General features: G+C 40.1%; 1 protein-coding gene across 2 annotated transcripts in view; it reads right to left on the bottom strand.

Moving 5' to 3' along the window:
• Positions 1-536: 536 nt before the first annotated feature.
• LOC140149026 (uncharacterized) overlaps positions 537-23,104 on the bottom strand; it is a 28,933-nt gene continuing 6,365 nt past the window's right edge. For both annotated transcript variants that reach the window (XM_072171171.1, XM_072171170.1), the window contains exons 2-5: positions 7,748-7,927; positions 7,185-7,351; positions 2,748-2,870; positions 537-2,068 (exon numbers count right to left, since the gene is read on the bottom strand). In XM_072171171.1, coding sequence (XP_072027272.1) covers positions 950-2,068; positions 2,748-2,870; positions 7,185-7,351; positions 7,748-7,895 — 1,557 coding nt within the window. In that variant the 5' untranslated portion in view covers positions 7,896-7,927 and the 3' untranslated portion in view covers positions 537-949. The remainder of the gene's footprint in view (positions 2,069-2,747; positions 2,871-7,184; positions 7,352-7,747; positions 7,928-23,104) is intronic.

Here is a 23,104-nt window from a genome sequence, read left to right as displayed (position 1 = left end):
AGAAGCAACAGGTCCTGGACCATACTACCATAAAAACTTGATAGTTAGCATATGTGCTTACTATGGAGCGCTTTTGAAAACATGAAATTGTACCAAAGTCCGGCGCTTTACCAAGTGAGCTAATGGGGTTGAGACACAAATTTGCAGGTTTACTTGTTCGTAAATAACTATGTGTATCGATGATTTGCTCAAAACCCTTTACACTTTTGTGGATGGGGCACGTTTGAATGTTTTAAAAGCGCATATATGCTAACTATCAAGTTTTTACCGTATTACAATAGGTTCAAATACAAATTTTAAAGCTATCAAAAACATCCTATCCTTATATGACTATAACTACATGTAGCTAGTCTCATGCATTGCTTGTTCAGAATCAGCACATGAAAGTCAGGCTGTACCCACAGATGTATTTATGTCCATGAATGATGACTTTCTTTGCAATACTACTGACACAAAGTCCAAAACTAGACCAAATGTTAAATTCAGATATATTTGAATTTGCTTTTTTTTGTTGTGGTTCTTGATGGTTTCTTTCACATACAATTGTTTACAGTAAATATATGTTATCACAACAAAATCTTCATTTTAAAAGCTTTATCTTAACTCTGTGGTTCAATTTTGACTTGTGTCAGAAGCAATTTCTATTGCACATTTATAAGGTGTCTTATAACTCAATAAAAGAATGCATAATTATAAAAAGCCTTTGGATCACAAATGTACTATACAAATGATGGACATCTTACTAAATCAACAGAATCAATAAATATCATTTTCACATCTTTATCTACAGGAACACACAACATGTTCACTAGAACACTTGCAAGACTTTTTTAGTGCTGATATCTATTGGAAGTGCAAAGATCCACAGTAACTTTGTGTTGGATTTAAGGATTTATGATCAGTTGGGGCTCATGGTATGCAATATTTTGCAACAAGTCACAGGAATTGTCTACTTCCATTCGATGGTCAAATCATAGTGCTGCTCTTCTGCCATATTCTTCCACATTGCAAAGTCCCTTCTGGTTGTATCTCTACAATGCATCAATTTCACTTTATGGAGATTGTTGGCTTCATTGAAGAGGAACTGTGTCAGGACCTCACCACTGACTGCATTACACTCATGCAGAGATAGATTCTCAAGCTTTCTGAATGGATTTCTCTGCATTACCTCTAGCAGCACATAATCTGTTAGCGTATCAGTACGTATAAGATTCAATTCCCTGAGCTCCGTACTACATGAGAGAATGTGGGTTATGCTTGATGGCGTCAAGGTCAGATCCCCATGTTTACTCCAGATGTTAAGATCTTGCAGACCTGGGCAGAGTCTAGCATGATGGTGAGATGGTGAACTGCTAGAGAAATGGGCATCTTCATGCATCATGAATATATTCAGGCCACGAAGATTAGGACACATATTGCAAACAAGTAGTAGGTCTGTGTCATCGACATCATGTAGTCCTAGTTTCTCTATCCTATCACCTCTTTTAGATAACAAAGGTATGACACCTCCGTCAAATGTGATATTACTACTGCCGTTGTGCTGACAGCATAGCTCCAATTCCCGTAATTTCATCAAACTTGATAGCTGTCTAAGACCCATATCATCAAAACCTGTGGTCAATCGTAGGTCCACATGGGTAATATGAGGGCAAAGCAGAGGTAGTAGGAACAACATAGCATTCGGAATATGAGCAAAATCTTCTGATACCAATGACCTCATCTGGTACTGTCCCATCTGATTACTTGACATTACTTTAGCAATGATCAGCTCCAACTCCTCTTGGTCAATACTGGTATCTTGGAAGTTGTCTGGTAGGTAAGATTCAAAAAGACAATCAAAGATACCTGGATAGCGGACCACTTGTAATTGAGGCATCTTCTTGAGGACTTCTGATACACCCTTTCTGGTAACATAGGTATGGGAGACATCAAGCATTAGAATCTTCATGCCATACTGACGTTGGGATGCAACCCAGCAAATTCCTCTGAGGTCTTCATCACTGACCCCGCATTTCTGTAGCCTCAATTCTACTAGGTCTTGGCTGTTACTTAGTAACTGTTGCATCACCTACAGACAGATAAAAAAAATGTACCTTTGATGATCTTTATTTTATTATTAGTGTGTAACAACATTTCTTTGAGGCAGGCAATAACATTATTTACAAAGCCAATTTGCTTTCACATGAAAAATCTTGAAGATAGAGCAAAACCAATTTTGAATAATATTAAAACTTCATTGAGTAACAAGGGAAATCTTTGATTTTTGTACCACATTTAAAGGATTTCTAAGATTTGCTATGAAAAACATTATTACTCTTGGAATGGATTTAATAATTGTAGGTCAATTAAAATATTTCATATTCTATATTACAAAGTTCCAATTTTTCAGTGACAATTATTTGAAATAACTGAATCAGTCATCAAAATTTTGACTTTCATGGTAAATAATCAAATATATAATCAATAAATGATACTAGAGGAAGAAAGAGCAAGGTACACCAACTTCATGTACATGGAAACAAGTAAATCAGAGACAGTATGCAGGGGGGACAAGAAACAACACATGTAAGCACAGAATTTCAGGGCCCACAGAAGTATAAAACATGTAAAAAACAACAAGAATTACTGTGCACCAATTACTTCGCCAGCATCCACTGCTCAACATATTTTACCTGCCTGTCTTCTATCACAAGGTAGAGGATAGTAAAGACAAACGTTCCTATCGTTTTTGTCTCTAAATGAATTACCTGTCTATCAACGGCTGTAGAACTAAGATCCAGACTGTTGATGTTCTGAAGGCACTGGGCTAGTAAGCATAAAGCTGGTTGAGATATTCTCTTACATCCTGACAGATTCAGAGACTTCAGTTTCTGTCAAACACAACCAAAGATGAAAAGATATTAACAATTACAACATACAAACATTACACCTGCATTTGTTATTAAGCCATAATGTACAATTTCCATCAAATTTTAATTTTGTTATTTTAATATTAGTCATAACTGCCAGGAAATAATGAGGTTAAATGAAAGAAACTGCGCTGGCTAATGCTATTTTGGCAATTTAACATGAAGTACTGTGGGGTACTTAAAGTCATGACTGTATGTCAAAATTAAGCTGTTGTCCTATAAACACCACAAATTTGGCTAAGATCATACATTATGGCTTTAAGTGCATCTACATCAACAACATCTATCAAACATAACAATAAGCCATTTGAATGCTGAAATTAATTTGCAAGGCCAATATAGCTTTAAGACATCTTGGGGCCTTGACAAACAGTGATAATAGTTGAAAATAGATGACTGGTTTCATCTATACTAGGCCAATAAAGTATCCTTACACTTGGAAAAATAACCACAATTTCAAAACTGAACAATATTGGGGTAAATTTGTTTTTTAATAGATGCACTATCTAATCCTGCACATTATGACACCACATTGAATCCAATGTGACTTCAAGAAGCAAAGTTACTAGCATTTGATTAGACAAATGTCCCGTTTTAAAAGTGACAAACTGGCTTTTTCAAAACTCAGACTAGACATCTGGTTTGAGAGTGGTAAATGGCTAATTTATGCGTTTGGCTTTAATCTAAAACAAAAGGAACAAAAGAAAACTGAAACAAAAGAATTGACAAATAAAATGAAAGTTATGAAAAGTACAGAGAAGTAAAAACTGAAATAAAAACTGCTTTAAATAATGCTTCATTGAAGAAACTGTGTTGTCTCTTTGTTGCGCTTGTTGGAGCCTTGTACATTGTATAGGCCAGTTTGTCACTTTTAAAAGTGGACCTTCATCTATTCAATTGCATGTAACTTTACTTCTTGAGGTTACATTGGATTCAATGTGGTGTCATAATGTGCAGGATTAGATAGTGCATCTATTAAAAAACAAATTTACCACAATATTGTTCAGTTTTGATATTGTGATTATTTTTCCAAGTGTAAGGACACTTTATTGGCGCAGTATATAACAGACATGTATAAAATTGGTCAACTATTTGTTTTTTCAAAAAAATATTTTTACTGTTCATGATAGTATGGACTATGCAGCTGACATGAATTCACATTATATTGTCAATTCAGCAATTGAATGCCTTAGCAATTTTCAAAATATTAAATACCAATCAATAACATTAATTCATCTTTGTTTATTAATTTAGTATCTGCTTTATTTTATACCATAAATCTTTTATCACAATTTTTCTTAAAATTTTATTACATATTTTTAATTAATTTTATGCAGTAGGCCGAAAGTATTAAAAAGTAGTCAATTTCTTAAATTATTTTATCTAAAGTGATCTACATTCATTTGTTAACAGAATGACACTCCATATGCTAAATTCAGTATTGATTTAATTGAAATTCATAACCTACAAATATTGTTCAAAAACAGCCTGCATTTTTGTAATTTGCAATTAACTAGAATTTAAATCTAATTATTTTGTTTCTTTTGTTAACTCTTAAATTATAATGTAAATTAACTTATTCAGTACCTGCTTCATATTTTCTGACCCTGATATATTCTAAATAACAAATTTTAAAATAGGTCAAACAAGAGTCCATCTGAACAAACAAACCATAAAAACTGAATAAGCTTGTCAAAGAAAAAAATTGTACATTTGCTTAATGATAAATAGTTATATTAAATTTAATTAGACCATTGAGTATTAAATTGAATTTTGTTTCCCCGACTGCCCATTATTCAGAATTGCACTCTAATTTCTAAATGATAAATTTACATGTTTTTTTATAATTTTTACTTTTAGGGAAATCTGACTTTTTCTGAGTAATTTTTGAGACGTTTTTCTCAAAAATTGGCTGGAATCCGAATACATCGGAACAGTGGGCAGGTATGGACTCAGTTTTAAGGTAAACGAAAAAAAAAAACTGGTATCAGTGATATTTGTCGGCTATACGGATAACCGCCTTGTAAATGATAATTGAGCACTACTTATCTTGGAGACACACAGTCGGGAGGAGTTAATGGAAAACTAAAAACAATTATATTGAGGGTTTAGGACCATGTAGCTGCCCATAGACATGTGTAATTTCTGCATTCTATATTGTACACATTTAAGAGTATAACACCTGGCAGCTATTGCAGATAGGGCTTTCTTGCCCTAACCCCCTGATGTCTACTTTATCTCTTATATACATTTTTTTTTGGTTACTAAAAATACATAATGAGGGTTTATGCAATAGCTGCCACTGCCAGGTACCATATTGTAAGATTGTGTACAATATAGAATGCAAAAATGGTCAAATGTCTATCGGGTAGCTATTGTAAAGGACCTTGATATACGATATTTAAAAAAAATAAACTTGAAACATGGGTTTTATCAATGGTATATTTTACAGTGTTTTTCAAAACAACTTTAAACATTAAAACCAATTAACAAAAATGGTTATAACATCAAAAGTAAAACATGATCCGATATAATTTTCATGTTGAAGGAACATCACACAATGAAACTAACTTTATTACATTTATTCCTATTTAATAGTGACTACAAACACAAGATTGAGAATGTGATATAGGCCTATAATAAAACACGGATGGACAGCAGTGATTTTACTGTCTTACTCTATTCCATAGCGTAAGACAATTATTACTTAGGACTTATCATGGATATATTTTTAAGTTGCTATTCGTTGCTGTAATGACAAAACCTTGTATCTCACTTTTCGGTGCAAGTGAGATTTTGTACTGATTTTGTGGCTATCAAGCTAGTCTTCATAGAAATTATACTGGCAAAACCTTGTATGTCTATCTCTACAACAATAGCCCACAGTCACCTTATTTTCATAATTGAAGTGACAAAACCGTGTATCAAATATATAAGATATAATACGTTGTTACAAGGTTTTGTCATTGTACATTTCAGCCTAGGGAAAGGAATGTTATTATTAAGTATTGTGCAAAAACCTTGTATCTCCAAACATCAAAACCATGCAACTCTTTTTGTGTCATTCTTTGTGTTTGGAGTTACTATAGTCATTTTTACAGAACATCGTTTCCTGACAAAGGAAGGCAGCCATTGGTGCTAAAATTTCAAGACAGAAATGTGTTTTTTTTGCTCTCTTGAACATTTCACTTAATACAAGGTTTTGTCATTATAGCGACATATTGCTTGAAAGATTATGGATTACGGTGGATTGAAATATCCCGGGTGAAATATTGTCAGTAACATAATGGCAAGGCCTGCAATTTATGAACCAGGAAAGGCACATTCCTGGCTCTCAAGGATTATTATTCCATACATTGTTGCAGAGTTGTCAAGTGTGGGTGTTAAAAATGACAATGTTGTCCAAACCATTTAAATGTCAAGATGTGCATAGCTGTTTTTAATATAAATCCCACTTCAAATGTCTGCTGCTCAATACAAGTGATTGTCACTGATATCATGGAATCAGTTGGTCTTGTATTGCAAGAATATATTTGTTGGAAACTTGAAATACACACTATTTCACTTAAATGTTTTCTCTGGGGGGTTGTGTTAATATCATATTGGGCCAAGGCTACACTTCTTTATCAAGATTATACAATCAAGATAGTGGATCTCATAAAAAGAGAAAAATAAAACTGTTGTGTTGTGATGTAAATGATAATATTGTCATGTCAATGTCAAGTTGTGCAGTTTGAGGATCATAAATTAAAGGTGGATTGTCCAATGTTTTATACTTTTACATGAAGGTCTATCACCCAAACAATCCAATTCCAAGTTTTGAGTACTCCGGTTGTTTATCACAATTTTGGATACATGTATCACAATGGAGAACATTATAGGTGGTAATACAACCATGTGGGATGAGACTACTACTTTTTTGTTCATACCTCAACAAAATACTGGGGTTGCAAGAAAATATATGAGCTTTCTCCAGATACCAAAATTTGGGACCAAAATCTCATTTTTATGGGGTAAAGTGTGGAGGGGTGTGATAAAGTTGTCAATCAGGTCACCCACCTTTAAATTTGATTTCAAATGTCTGATGGTCAATAAATCGCAATTGGACATCACTGATAACATGAAAAGTAATGCCAAGCCAGCAAAAGGCTGCCCGGTAAGGCTGCTAAGCAATTGTTTCATTCTCTTTCTTTCTTCTTCTGTCAACCAGACTCTATCTCCTTCATACTTTCATCAATCACAAGGAAGAAATATAATAACAAAACCTACACATACCTTGCACTTGGATATGAGATAAATTTCATCATCTGTAACCAGTTTATGACACATACTTAAATTGAGATATCGGAATTTGCCCCCATTAAGCAAGAGATGTAGAGCTGCTTTGGTTAGTTTCCTCTGTTGTAGAAGAAGATCAGTTAGCTCCTCAACCATGTGGGAACCTGTAATCAAATATTGGTGACTTAAAGATAATTCACTTAACACATACGGTACTACATGCAGATGAACTTCTCTTAAAAGTCTACAATCATTTTTCCTAATTCTAGGCAAGTGAATTCAACATCATGGAATGTAAAACCAAATGATATGTCTCAAGCAATACACCAATCCAAAATGAATAGGATCAAATAACATGTGAACAAGAATATTCCGGGGAATATTCCCTCTAAAGACAAACTATAGTGATCATTTAACTATATACTACATGTATGTATGTGTACAAAAATGGACTTAATTTTGGTTAAAGGGAGACATGGATGACACCTTCAGGTTCAATGCTAATACGTGTACAGTACTCAAAACAATTATCATCTTGACAAGACACAGTATTTACTCACCAAGTATATCAAATGGTCCAAGAATATACCTATAGACTCCTTTGCCCATGTAATTGTCTTCGTAATGTCTTGTCCATCCATTCATGTTGGAGGCAATATTTTGAAGACAAAGCCTTTCCAGGGTGGGAATCAAGTGTCTCTTTGGCATCGTGATATTTGGATGGCGGATTAACAGGAGATCTGCAATATTAGGAAAACAATGTCAATTAGGCCTGGCATTTTCGGGTAATTTTGTGCCCGGGTACCCGGCGCATTTTTCGGGCGGGTAACCGGGTAACCGACTACCCGAAATTTTTTTTTTTTTTAAAGTTATTAATTTTTTCGGTTTTGTAGTGTCCTTGGACCTAGACCTAAATGCTAGGATCATTCATGGTTGACCTAAAAAAAAATTTAAAAAAAAAAAAAAATTTGCACGATGTTTTGTGTTTTTAATATGAAAATTGATACTATTTTTTCATGTCATACTCTATTAATGATATCAAAATGCATTTTATTTAAAAGGTGCCCCATGAATGAGTGCCAACATTTTTTTTTTTCGGGGGCATTAGGGGGCAAAGTGAATTTCAGGGGGGCAATATCAACAAATTTTGCACAAAATTACCGCAAAAAGTGGAAATGTTCGTAATTTTGGGTTTTTTTCTGGGGGGCGACAGGGGGGCAAGAGTTCTGACTGGGAGGCAAAAGTCCCCCCCATGGTGCCATCACTGCTTGCCCCCCCCCCACTTTGGCTCACCAAAAATGTCTTGCCCCCCAATTTTACCCTCCTAACAGGGCTCATAACTATTGCACAGCCCCTAATGTTGACATTTGGATGAAATTTATTTTGATGAGTCAACTAGCTGTATCTTCTGAGAAAAGACGGAGTACCTTTAGAATACCCTACCACATCGACGGCGCCGCGAAGCTGCACCTTTTTTTGTAAAACTACACCGGCGTCGGTAGCAATTACTTATAATGGGATAGATTTAAATTAAGTTAGAGGTATATGAGTCAGGTTTTTAATAAAGTATGTCGGCGTTTGACTTAAGGAAGTTTGCATTCATCAAGGTAGTAAGTGTTAGTACGATTAAATTATTGTGGTTACTTCTAGATAGTAGTAATGTCATTTGAATTTAATTTAAGCATAATGAAATAACTATATTGCATTATATAATGGCTTAGAAGTATTAATTATCCGTAATAGATTTTAATGTACTCAAGTAATAATGATGACCGCATCGTATAAGAGGCCGATTGTAATTGGTTATGAATGATTATATAATTCTAATTATTATGATGGATTAGAGGGCGATGGTAGTTAAGTAATAATTATGACATAATAATAATGAGTGTGAGCGATAAGAGGGTTGTTGTAAGTAATTAACAATGATTGTTAATAGTGATTAAAGTTATATTGATAAGAGGAATGTTAATTGTATTTGTTAATGAGTGGTTTGATTAAGAATGAGTAGCATTTATTTCATGGAGTAAATACGTTAAGTATCATATATTGAATAATGATGTGATGGTGAATGAAGGTATCGTTGTTGCTGTGCTACAGCGACGAAGCAAAGGTATCGCTGTTGCCGTGCTACAGCGACGCCAAGAAAGCTAGACCTTTATGAGGAGCCTACACCGACGGCGGTAAGGTAGACCTATTTCCGTAAGGCTACACCGACGGTGTAAAGGTGCACCTTATGTAGGCCTAATTGTTAAAAGTTGTCATATTAGCAAATGAGTGTGGTGGAGGAAGGTATCGTTGTTGCCGTGCTACAGCGACGGCGCAAAGCTAGACCTTTTTACAGGACTACACCGACGGCGTGAAGGTATCGCTGTTGCCGTGCTACAGCGACGGCGCGAAGATATACCTTTTCAATGGGCTACACCGACGGCACGGCGAAGGTGTCGTTGTTGCCGATGCTACAGCGACGGCGCAAAGCTAGACTTTTCGAGGGGCTAAATCGAGGTAGCGAAGGTATAGCTATTTTCGTATGCTAACACCGGCGGCACTGAGGTATACCTTATTTGGTCATGTCACCAAATTAATGTAGGGGAGGTAGGTATCGCTGTTGCCGTGCTACAGCGACGGCGCCAACTATACCTTTTACGGGCAACACCGACGGCGCTGAAGGTATCGCTGTTGCCGTGCTACAGCGACGGCGCCGAAGCTATACCTTTTACTAGGCTACACCGACGGCGCTGCGAGGTATCGCTGTTGCCGTGCTACAGCGACGGCGCTGGCTATATCTTTACTGGGCTACACCGACGGCGCGAAGGTGTCGTTGTTGCCATGCTACAGCGACGGCGCCAAGCTAGACATTTTGAGGGGCTAAACCGACGGCGCGAAAGTTGTTGACAAGAGGAAATATTAAAAATTGTCATTGGTAAGCGCATAATGCACATAACTTAGTTTGCACCTGGTTGTCACTGGTTGGGGCATTTTATGAACGACGTATACACTGGTTTATGTGATTTCATAATTTCCAGATTATTATAAATAAAAACAGGAGCGTGACCACTGAAAAGTTAATTAAGAAGAAACAGAACTTTTGCACCTGGTTATCACTGGTTGGGGCCTTTTATGAACGACGTATCACTGGTTTATGTGATTTCATACTTTGCAGTTTTTTAAAAATAAAAACAGGACCGTGACCACTGAAAAGTTAATTAAGAAGAAAATGGTCATACAGTCCCGACTAATTCTAAGGTGAAAAAATAAGCATCATAAGACATTTCTTTTACAAGTTCAACAAAACATTGTGAATGAAACAGAACTGTTATCTTCCATCTTTATTCAGATTTGTATTGAACGTAAGAACGCGGTCAGTGTAAAGTAAAGCTTGTGAGTGGTAGGGGCGTTTTATGAACGACGTAAAATCATGATAATTTTTATCATTTAGACCTATACTTAGCAAGGTCTTTTAAAAAGAAGAAATTTGGTAAAAAAATCATGGAAATCGGTAGTAGGGTTGTTGAGAAATTGTCGTTCAAAGTTCACATGGCGATGTCGCTGTAGCCCTGCAACAACGATAACCTTCCTCATAGGCATCGCATTAATGGGTGAATATTTATAAAGTTTGTTTGTTTGTTTGTTTGTTTGTTAATTAATTCATTAATTATCAAACAGCGATGTCGCTGTAGCCCTGCAACAACGATAACCTTCCTCATGGGCATAACATTAATGACTGAATATTGATAAAAGTTAATTGTTTAAGAACGTTAATTAATTGATTAACGGCGAAGTTGCTGTAGCCCTGCAACAACGGTAACCTTCCTCATGTGCATCATAATTTACATATTATATGGTAATTATGACTGAGTATTGTTAAATGTTAATGTTATCTCTTCTTTAAATAAGATAATTAATGAATGGAAACCGATCATTATGCATGATTCCTGGCTGATTGTGGGAAGCAAAGCAATAATTATGTAGAGGATTGTACGTTATTAGTATGTTACAGTTAGTTATATATCATTATACCATTATATCATTCCAGATCTTGGTCATTGTTAAAGTCCACAATAAAGAACAAGACAAGGCAGGACAAGACAACAAAATACTAGTAGTAGTTATTAATGACCAAGACATATTCCAGCTAGAGCTCAAGTCAAGACCCTCAACGCCTTCAGTATCAAAATGCCAGGCATAGCATGCCCGATCACTTCGTGTGACTACGTCACACCAGAGGACGCCACACCTGAACTCACTATTGCGCTACCAAATCTTCATGGCAAACAACACGACACGCCACCCCAACCAGGTGGTGCAAAAACTGAAAAGGTTAAACGCCCTACAGTGTCCCTCTGGGGCACATCAGAGGAATGGACATATTTCCTCTCCAGATGGAATGACTACAAAACTGCCACCAAAATAACTGGTGCAAACATTGTAATCCAGCTCCTTGAATGCTGCGATGACCCCCTCCGCAAGGATTTAACACGCACAAATGGGGGCATCACACTCACTGGGAAACCTGAAGAGGATGTCTTGAAAGCCATGAAAACACTCGCTGTTCGTCAAGAAAATATCATGGTTTCACGTGTCCAGCTACATGACATGCGACAAGACAGAGATGAGCCGACACGGAACTTTGCCGCCTGTCTTCGTGGCCAGGCAGGGGTGTGTAATTTCATTGTGCTCTGCCCAAATTGCAACCAGAATGTTGACTATAGTGAGCATGTACTACAGGACGCCATCTCTCGTGGCATCAGCGACGAGGAAATTCAACTGGAGCTCCTTGGGGAGCAGAAACAGAACATGACTTTAGAAGAAACTGTCAGCTACATAGAGGCAAAAGAGAGCGGGAAACGATCCGCCACCCGCCTACAAGGTAACATAGCCTCCACTGCTGCCACAAGTAGCTACCGCTCAATGAAGAAGGCAGATAACACTCATCAAAGACACATTTGCAACTATTGTGGTCGTAAAGAGTCACATGGCACACGTCGCAAGGACCGTGAGCAGTCATGCCCTGCATTTGGCCATGTGTGTGGAAAATGCAGTGTTCGGGGCCACTTTGACGCAGTTTGCCGCGGTGGCGGCCGCAAAGGACATTCCAAAGAACCTACTAATCAAAGAAAAGGCACGACAGACACAGAAAGCGCCATATTTGACACACTTTGCAGCATTGACAATGACTCTAATGTGTTTAATGACTCTAACCTATGTAGTTTAGATGCAGGAGGTAGTCCTGTGATCAATCTTGACCATCATGTCTATAATAATCTGTGTAAAACTTGGGAACGTCGGGCATCTGATCCCCAACCCCTTATAGATGTAGCCATTCGTGGCGCTCCCTTCAGACTATGATACGCTCGGCCTTCACTTGCCCCGCCCCAAGTACTGCCTACTACCGCGCAATAGCTGACACTGGCTGTCAGTCATGTCTGGCAGGTACCAAACTCCTCCAGCGCATGGGTCTGCAAACCCACCATCTCACACCAGTCACTATGAAAATGAGTGCCGCCGACAACAAAGGCATACGCATCCTCGGGGCACTTGTTCTTAGAATCTTGGGTACAACAAAAGATGGTACTACCCTACAAACACGCCAAATTGTCTATTTCACAGACACAAATGACAATCTGTATTTAAGTAAGCAGGCATGTATTGACCTAGGGCTGATATCAGACAGATTCCCAACAATTGGAGAAACTCAGCCGGCGTGTGCATCCGGGATAGCAAGCAGCGACCAGTCAGCAACTGACCCTAAACTAAACTCATGGTCATTCCTTACTGCCCCATGCGCTTGCTAACGCCAAGCGCCCCCACCACCCCAGTGACACCCCCATTTCCAACCACTGAGGAGAACCGTGGAAGACTTGAAAATCTTCTGCTTGACTATTATGCATCATCTACTTTTAATACATGTGAACACCAGCCATTACCAATGATGCAGGGCCCGCCCCTCCGCCTCATGATTGACAACACTGCCAAGCCAGTCGCGTATCACACCCCTATCCCTGTACCCCTACACTGGAGGGAGGATGTCAAGGCTGGCCTTGACCAAGACGTTCGCCTCGGTGTCATTGAACCAGTTCCTGTCGGTGAGCCAGTGACATGGTGCCACAGGATGGTAATCTGCCCCAAAAAGAATGGTAAACCACGCCGCACTGTTGACTTTCAGCCCCTTAACAAGCACGCAACTCATGAAACCCACCACACACAGTCTCCTTTCATTCAGGCAAGATCTGTCCCTCACAGCACAAAAAAGACAGTGTTTGATGCGTGGAATGGGTATCACAGTGTACCACTGCATGAAGAGGATAGACACCTCACTACATTTATAACCCCATGGGGCCGGTACAGATACCGTGTTGCACCACAAGGATACCTTGCCTCTGGTGATGGTTATACTAAATGCCGTTCTGACGAGATCATCACTGACATACCCAACAAAACAAAATGTGTGGATGACACACTGCTGTGGTCTTACAACATTAAAGAGTCTTTCTCCCAGGCAGTCCGCTGGCTAGATCTATGTGGTCGCAACGGTATCACCCTTAATCCAGACAAATTTGTCTTTGCCAAAGACACTGTTGAATTTGCAGGGTTTGAAATATCCCCCTCATCAGTGAGACCTTGCCCCAGCCTCTTTGATGCCATTGAGAAGTTCCCTACCCCGCGCAACATTACTGACATCCGCTCCTGGCATAGCCTGGTCAACCAAGTAGCTTATGCCTTTGCCTCAGCGGAAAAGATGCTACCATTCCGCTCGCTACTTAGCCCAGGTACCCCATTTACATGGACGGAGGAACTCAATGACCTGTTTGAAGAATCAAAGCGGATCATCATAGAGGAAATCTCCAAAGGTGTCGAGATCTTTGACAAATCTCGCCCCACGTGTCTTGCCACAGATTGGAGCAAAACTGGGATTGGCTTTTGCTCCAAAAACATTGTCAATGCACAAAACCAGACCCATTCTGCTGCAAGACAGGGTGGAAAGTCACCCTGGTTGGTAGCCGTTTCACAACCCCTGCTGAGTCCCGCTACCACCCTGTAGAAGGGGAAGCTTTGGCTGTCGAGACGCATTAGATAAGGCACGCCATTTCGTCCTTGGTTGCGATAACCTGATCATTGCAGTTGACCACAAGCCCCTCCTCAAGGTCCTTGGTGATAGATGCTTGGAGGATGTCCCTAACCCACGACTTCAACCTGAAGGAAAAATCACTCCGCTTATCGATTCCGTATAGTCCATGTTCCAGGTGTTCGCCACAGAGCAGCAGACGGAGTCTCCCGCCACCCCGTCAGCAAGTCCAAGGGCATGTACCTCCCAGATGATGTTGCTACACTGCATCACGATACAACATACCTCCCCCTCACTCTGCTTGAATGCACACACGTACATATGAAGAGCTTTGTTGCAAAACCCCTTACATCCACTTTTGACTTTTTGAGAAAAATAGCTTTTTTTAATTGTGCAAGTATTACTTGTTCGATTTGATTCAATTTGGGATTGGATAAAGTGTTGATGAATAGAAACTAAAAGAATAGGCTTGGGACAATTTTCAAGGCTTCCTATTTATTTTATTATTTCTTTTATATCGCACCTTTTGTGGATGTAAGGGGTTTTGCAACAAAATAAATTTACCCCTTTTCTAGAAACCACCTTTGCAATCAAATTTGAGCCCATTTGTTTGCACTACATTATGTAACTTGACTAATGCTTTGAAAATCAAAAAGAAAAATTGAAATATCTCATTTACTTTTTTAATTATGAATTTTAATTAAATTCGGAAAATGGCATTTTTGGGTATTTCGAGCTACACCTTTTGTTAATTAAAATGATTTTTTCAAACATAGTGACCCAAAAACAGTTCCTTTTGGTTTTAATAGGTAAAGAACATTCCAGGCTACCATTATACATCAAAAATTGAAAACAAAACAATTCTATATTCATTTTAAGTTCAGATTTCCGGAAATTCCCTAAGATTTCCCAAACGGGAAATATGCGATAACTCCGGAAAGGAAGGTAGTATGAAGGTCAAACAACCACCAAAATGTGTATTTTTACCCACACTATAATATTATGCCAATAACTCAATTTGGCCAAAAGTGGATGTAAGGGGTTTTGAAACAAAGCTCTTCATATACGCCCACATCTATCACATGTTCACATGAGCCTGATGCAGTGGCGGCTATGTCCACCTCCCTTAGTGCCCTTAAGTCTATCACATGGGACGATGTGCGCCTGGCGACAACAAGTGATCAGACATTGTCCAAGCTGCTGTCAATAATTGAGGATGGTCTGCCAGGATCACGCCATGAGTTGCCTCCCGATCTCCAAGATTACTTCAGCCTGAGAGATGGTCTCTACTCTTTGGATGGCGTTGCCATGCACAACCACCGCATTATTATCCCCCATCACTCCGCCCTGAGGTTCTGAAGTCCCTCCACTCAGCTCATCAGGGCATCTCATCCATGACCTCGCGTGCGAAGCTTCAGTTTTTGGCCAGGCATTACGTCCGATATCCACCACATGCGCACACGATGCTCACAGTGTAATCGTATGGCCCCATCACAGCCCAATCCACCACCTACCCCACCTGTTGCACCAGTGTACCCATTTCAGTCGATATGTGCTGACTATTTCCACCTTGCTGGCAACAATTACTTGGTCATTGTGGATCGCTACAGTAATTGGCCAATTGTGGAACGGGCAGCTGATGGATCAAACGGCCTAATCTCCAGCCTCAGGCGTACATTTGTCACATATGGAATAAGTGATGAGCTGTCCTCTGATGGTGGTCCGGAGTTCTCATCCACCGCCACCAAGACCTTTCTCAAAAATTGGGGAGTCCGGCACCGTGTATCATCTGTTGCCTACCCTCACAGCAACTGCAGAGCTGAAGTTGCAGTTAAAACGGTTAAACGCCTTCTTACTGACAACACAAACCCCAACGAAGACCTAGACACTGACTCCTTTCAACGGGCAATGTTACAATACAGAAATACACCAGCCAAGGGGACTAAACTCTCCCCAGCACAGTGTCTGTTTGGTCGACCCATACGTGATTTCATTCCCATACACCCCGGTCGCTATGAACCACACCCAACATGGAGAGAGACACTGGCAGCCCGAGAAGAGGCCCTGCGTAACAGAAACATGAAAATTGCAGAACGGCTTTCTGAGCACACAAGACACCTTCCTCCCCTTGTTATTGGTGACCACGTACGAGTCCAGAATCAAACCGGCCCTCACCCAACCAAATGGGACAAAACAGGCATTGTCATTGAGGTGCGTCCGCTTGACCAATATGTGGTTCGCGAGATGGCTCTGGGCGAGTAACCTTACGTAACAGGAAGTTCTTGCGGCGGTATACACCTGCAGTGTCTTGCCAGCCCCATCATCTCATCTGCCCTCCTACACCACCAGTCGTACCTCGCAGACCCTCCCTAGCATCTGCACCCAGCGACCCGAACAAGGCGACGACAGGTATGCCACCTAAGGACAACACTGCCCCACCTACTCCAGACACACCCACAACCCAACCAGCACCAAACACCCCTGGACCAGCATTGTCTCTGGATCCGCCACCCTCTTCCACCCGCGACACTCAGCTTCCACAGCGCGCATTGTCACGGTTGCTACCCCACAACTCTCCGGGTCTAAAGGAAACATACACACCACCAAGCCTGCCTTCCGCAGCCCCTTCTGTCCGGCGTTCCATGCGCCTCAAGACTGTAAATACTTAGCTAAGTTGTTTCTCAGTCCTTGATATACATGTGCTCATTATCCAGGTACCTAAAATAATACACTCAAGGACTTGGGGGCATAGAGGATTGTACGTTATTGTATAGTATGTTACAGTTAGTTATATATCATTATACCATTATATCATTCCAGATCTTGGTCATTGTTAAAGTCCACAATAAAGAACAAGACAAGACAGGACAAGACAACAAATACTAGTAGTAGTTATTAATTATGAATATTAATTAAATTTAAAATTTACTAATGTTCCTCTTCTTCATCATTTAGTGGCATTATTAATTAAATTACTACAATGTTGTTTTGAATCTCTCTTGTTCGTTTATTTAATTTGCTGAATTAAGTGATTTATTTATTGCACTGAGTTAATCCATACATCATTCAAAGTAATCCTATCATCGAGCTTCGCGCCGTCGGTGTAGCAGGGCTAAAACTAGGGTAGCTTCGGCGACGGCCAAATGTGGTAGGGTATAGTAAAGCTTAGCCGAAAAGACCGCCTATTTTGAAAAGTCCAACATTTTTGATGCGAACAACCATCGTGATCGGCTGTGTTTACTTCTGAACTTCCACAGTGGCATGCTTCAGCGCAGCGAATCCAACTAGATTTCGAACGTATAAATCAAAAAATGGTATCTATAGTAAGAATTCCAATCGAATGAACGCAGCTTTCAACAGCTGTACTCGATCAAACTGCGATCCTATATCGCGTATCATTTCAACTTACAACGCGAACGCACGACCTTGGATACAAAGTTAACCAATTACGAGTGCATTGGCATGGTTGGATTCACTACTGCGTTACTCACGCACAGTCACACATGCTGGCGTACATCGCGCAGTGTACACAAAAAATCGTCACGCTATTAACAGCTGCGTTCATTCAATTGGAATTTTCACTATAGCTTCGAATGTGAAGCTCAGTAAACAGTGAGCTGAGCAAATTTGTGGCTAGACTTCTCGAGCAATTTGTATGCAATGCGTGTGCATCACGCCGCTCAGCGGCAAGTAACATGACAGTATCATGAGTGGCTGGTTGGTGCGCATGCGTCGACGGAGGTTTGCTTTTTTCAGACCTGGAGGTCGTGGGATTTTACATCCATCAAAATCCCTGTTTATGTTTTCCATCCATCCATAAACTCTCTCCAGATTTGCTCATTTAACATCTATTGAGCAAGTAGTGTGGGTTGTTGGTAGTTTAAGACTTTTATATCACCAAAAATCTGTGTTGAAGTTTTGTAGTCATCTGACCCAAAAGCGGCCATTTTGACATTGAGTTACAACCTACAGTCAGTGACAGTCAGTCTGTCAACGAGGGTTTTCTTCATCCAACTAAACCCTATTAGCTAGCTATGGCGGGCTAGACCAGTAGTGCCTTGGACCGCGGGACGGTGGTTGTGAGAAACTCTACACCGGTGGGGTTAGGTTGTCCTCTCATATGCCTTGTTTTGAGCATTTTCATGCTTGTGTTTACATGCCTCTTCATGTTGTCGATTGCATGAATGTATGACCCCATGTTTACATTTCATGATTTGCATCTTCATTATCATGATTATACATACCTGTATATTTATCGCTTTTTCTATTTATTGATAATTACTTTGTATATTGATTCTTGTGAGCGTCTGTGCGCCAATTATGCGTTAGTGCTAGCTTAATATTATTGTAACTTGCAAGCTGGATTAATTGTTGTCCTCACATTGCCATCGGCAATTGCTTGCTGTTAATGTTATCTCATGTATATATTCGTTTGCTGTATTTATTCATATAATGTATACACCGCCAATTGGCGCTGTCACTGTTCAATGATATGTATTTATATTTTTGTACCATAACACAATTGCTGTGCGTGCAGCCATGCGCATCAAAATTTGCGCTAGTCGTGCTCCATTGATTTGATTGATATTGTAAGTTGGATTGTTTGAATTTTAAAATCCTTCCTGTCATTTGCTAGACAGACTTACATGTTTTGTATTGTACATGTAAATTCTGTATACTGTATTATCATACATGTATACATTGCCATCGGCGTTGTCATATTGCCATATATTTTTAATCATATTTATATTGCTCAATTGCGTGCTAATTGCATATATTTCTTGTGACATTCATTGCATTTCATAATTGCAAGCGCTCTTATTGTACGATAATTGCATGCGCGCATGATTGATTTGCCTTGCCTTATTTGGGCTCCTGTGTTACTATCTATGCATACCATTGTATATTATATATTGTGTATTTATTATTTTTAAAATATTTTGTGCTCGAAGCCGAGGGTAAAGTTTGTCAGGTACGCCACGCATGCGCCAAGTTTTGGTTGACTGTGTAGTGTCATCACTACACATTCTAATCCTGCTTTAAAAGATCGCGTGAGCGTAGTTATCCCCGACGCTAGTTTTCATCAGCCTAATTCTCTAGTGCTGCTGTGAAAACTCCCTGCTCGCACCATGAGACCTGACATTGTTCTGGTCTCTTTATTATTCATTGTTGGATTTGGCTTACAGATCCACCAAACCTGGATGGAACATATGCCTGATACTCTTCAGTATCAACCCTCAATGTCAAATGAGATCAGTTTAGTTAGTCAGAATTATTTTGACCACTTCCGGCCCTATTGGGAGTCCTAAGCAACACAGGACCCCAATCTTTGAGGATTACGAGTTGTAATCGGCCGTGGAAGATCACCTTGTGTTATATTTCCATACTGATGCTCGTGCGGGCAGGTGACTTACATCCCAATCCAGGTCCCTACACACCAAAATTCCCATGTATGATCTGCAGCAAAGCGGTTAAATGGAATCAGCATGCGCTAGGGTGCGACGGGTGCATGGAATGGTGCCATTCGTATTGCCTGAACATGGACCTGTCAACTTACGAAGCACTTGCCAATTGCAGCGTCTCCTGGATTTGTATTAAGTGTGGACTGCCAAACTTTACTGACTCATTCTTTAGTACATCTAATGTCACCGTGTCCAACTCATATTCAATTTTGTCAACTGATTTTGATTTAGAAACTAACACTAGCCACGCCAGTTGTAATAGCTCTGGGCCAAAAAGCCCTCCTCTGGCGGCATCCTCGCCTAGAGCGACCAGTGGTGTTCATATTAATCGTACTACTCCTGGCAATAATAACAGGTCAGCCAAGCGTAGTAACCTGAAAGTGTTAGTCATCAACTTTCAAGGTATACGGGCAAGATTTCTGAATTGGCTTGTTGCATAGACACCAATAACCCTGATGTCATCATAGGGACAGAAACCCATGTGGATTGCTCCATTAATAGTAGTGAATTGTTCCCACCACAGTACCAAATAGTCAGAAAAGACCGTGACTTTGGTTCTGCTGTTAGAGGGGGAGTTCTGATTGCAGTTAAGAACGACCTCATCGCCACTCACAGAATTGATCTCGATTCAAACTGTGAAGTTGTCTGGATTTCTATCTCAGTCCAAGGGATGAAACAGATCATTGTTGGTGCTTTCTATCGATCGCATCAATTTGGTAACACCACTGAGTACATGGACCAACTTAGGGATTCGCTCAGCAAGATCAAAAGATCTAATCGTAGCCATATCTGGCTTGCTGGCGATTATACTCTTCCCGAGTCGACTGGGATTCTCAGAGTGTCACCCCTAATTCCCAGTATGTTGGACTTTCCAAACACATGCTTGAGATTGCTGCAGACTTTGGCCTTGAGCAAATGGTCACTAAACCTACTCGAGGCAAAAACATCCTTGATTTATTTTTCACCAACAATCCAACCCTGGTTGAAAGGTTTTCACTTATCCCAGGGTTGAGTGATCATGACGGTATCCCCATGATCATAGTCAGCTCTAGGCCCAAGGTGATTAAAACCAAGCCTAGAAAGGTCTTTCTATATCAGAAAGCTGACCTCAGTGCCATCAGAAATGATCTCAAGCAGTTTAGTGATACTCTGATTTCTAGTGATCCTTCATCGTGCTCTGTGAGTGACCTATGGGTTGACTTTGAGAAAGCGGTCAAGAATTCCATGGATTCCCACATTCCGACTCGCATGGTCAGTAAGCGCCAATCTGACCTTGGATAGGGAGGAATATTAAGAGACAGCTGAAAAAGAAACAGCGTGCGTTTAACCATAAACAGAAAGTCGGGAACCAGGAATCTCTTGATCGCTTCCATGATTTGCGCAAGGCCACTCAGAAAGCTACGAGGAAGGCTCACAGAGAGTTTATCAACTCTGTTTGTCTAGATTCCAGCAAAAAGTTCTGGTCCTTCATGAAGAATTTGAAGACCGACTCTGTTGGCATATCTACCCTGAGATCAAACTCAGGTGTTCTGGAATCTGACAACCATGTTAAGGCTAACATTCTCAATGACCAATTCAAATCTGTTTTTACCAATGAAGATGACACATTACCAACATTAGGACCTAGCAATTATCCCACAATACCAGACATTCAAATTTCACAAGAGGGCATCATTAAACTCTTACAGAACATCAAGATTCACAAAGCCCCAGGGCCTGATGGTATTCCTGCCTATATACTCAAGGTTGCAGCCGAGGAGATAGCCCCGGCATTATGTATGATTTTCGAAAGATCCTTGGAGTCTGGCGAACTACCATCAGATTGGCTTAGTGCCAATATTAGCCCAATTTTCAAGAAAGGAGACCGAACAGCTGCCTCGAACTACATGTATAGGCCCGTCTCTCTCACAGCCATATGTTGCAAGGTCTTAGAACATGTCATCCATTCACACATCATGCATCATTTTGATAAACATTCTGTTCTCACCACAAAACAACATGGCTTCAGACGCAACCACTCATGCGAATCACAACTTTTATTAACAACACATGACCTGGCCCTTTAACTAAATAACAGACAACAAACTGATCTTGTAATTATGGATTTTAGCAAGGCATTTGATACGGTACCACACAATCGCCTTCTCCTTAAATTACAACACTATGGCATCCGCAACAACATCCACACATGGATAGCAAATTTCCTTATGCACCGTAAACAGAGGGTCGTTGTCGGGGTGAACACTCGGCTTGGACAGATGTGTTATCTGGCGTTCCCCAGGGCACGGTGCTAGGACCTTTGCTATTCCTCATATATATCAATGACTTGCCACAAAACATACAATCTGAAGTCCGGCTCTTTGCCGATGATTGTGTTATCTATAGGCAAATAGTTCACAATCATGACCATGATCAACTCCAGGATGACTTAAACACACTTGTCAAATGGCAGAATGATTGGCAACTACATTTCAATATCCAAAATGTTTCGTCATGAGGATCACCCATGCACGTTCGACTAAAATGTTTGATTACAAATTGGGAGACAGCATTTTAGAAGAGACAAAATGCCATCCCTACCTAGGAGTTGAGATTTCCAACAATCTTTCATGGTCTAATCACATTCACCGCAACACATCATCTGCAAACAGACAATTAGGATTTATTAGAAGAAACTTGTACTCTTGCACCAAGCAAATCAAACAAAATGCCTACATGTCACTTGTGCGTCCCCACATAGAATATGCCAGTTCAGTGTGGGACCACCACCAAAAAGATCTAAGTAACAAAATTGAGATGGTGCAGCGCCGCGCAGCGCGCTTTGTTATGAATGACCACAAAAGAACTAGTAGCGTCACTAACATGCTAAAGGAGCTGGATTGGTGTTCTTTAAAAGATCGTAGAACAGCCAATAGGTTAACCATCCTCCACAAGGCTAGAGAGGGTCTCCTGCCCCTGCCGGTCGATTTCGACCTCCTTCTGCCGGTCCAACGTCCTTCTAGGCACTCTCACCAGAACTCATATCAAATCATAACCGCAAACAAAGACTGTTATAAGTACTCGTTCTGGCCAAGGACAGTACAGGACTGGAACAAGCTACCCTACCACATCACCACGATACAAGACTCCAAAGATTTCAAGAACCAAGCAACCAACTACCTAAAGCAACTCCAATAAACAGCAATCCGCATGCGCACAACTATTCCTGTTCGTCTGGCTTCACTTGAAGCGTTGAGCAGTATTGCTACAGATACAGATACAGATATGAAACTAACGAATGCAACAAATGAGTGTTTGTTACGTAAATGTTATGAACGACAGCTGGCTTCATCGCTATTTTCAAAATACTACATCATGTATATATACATCAAGTTGTGTTCTTCTTTCAT

Source organism: Amphiura filiformis, chromosome 3, assembly GCF_039555335.1.
Source record: "Amphiura filiformis chromosome 3, Afil_fr2py, whole genome shotgun sequence".
NCBI lineage: Eukaryota > Metazoa > Echinodermata > Ophiuroidea > Amphilepidida > Amphiuridae > Amphiura > Amphiura filiformis.
The sequence above is the reverse complement of the archived record's forward strand: the minus strand, read 5'-3'. Positions and strand labels throughout refer to the sequence as shown.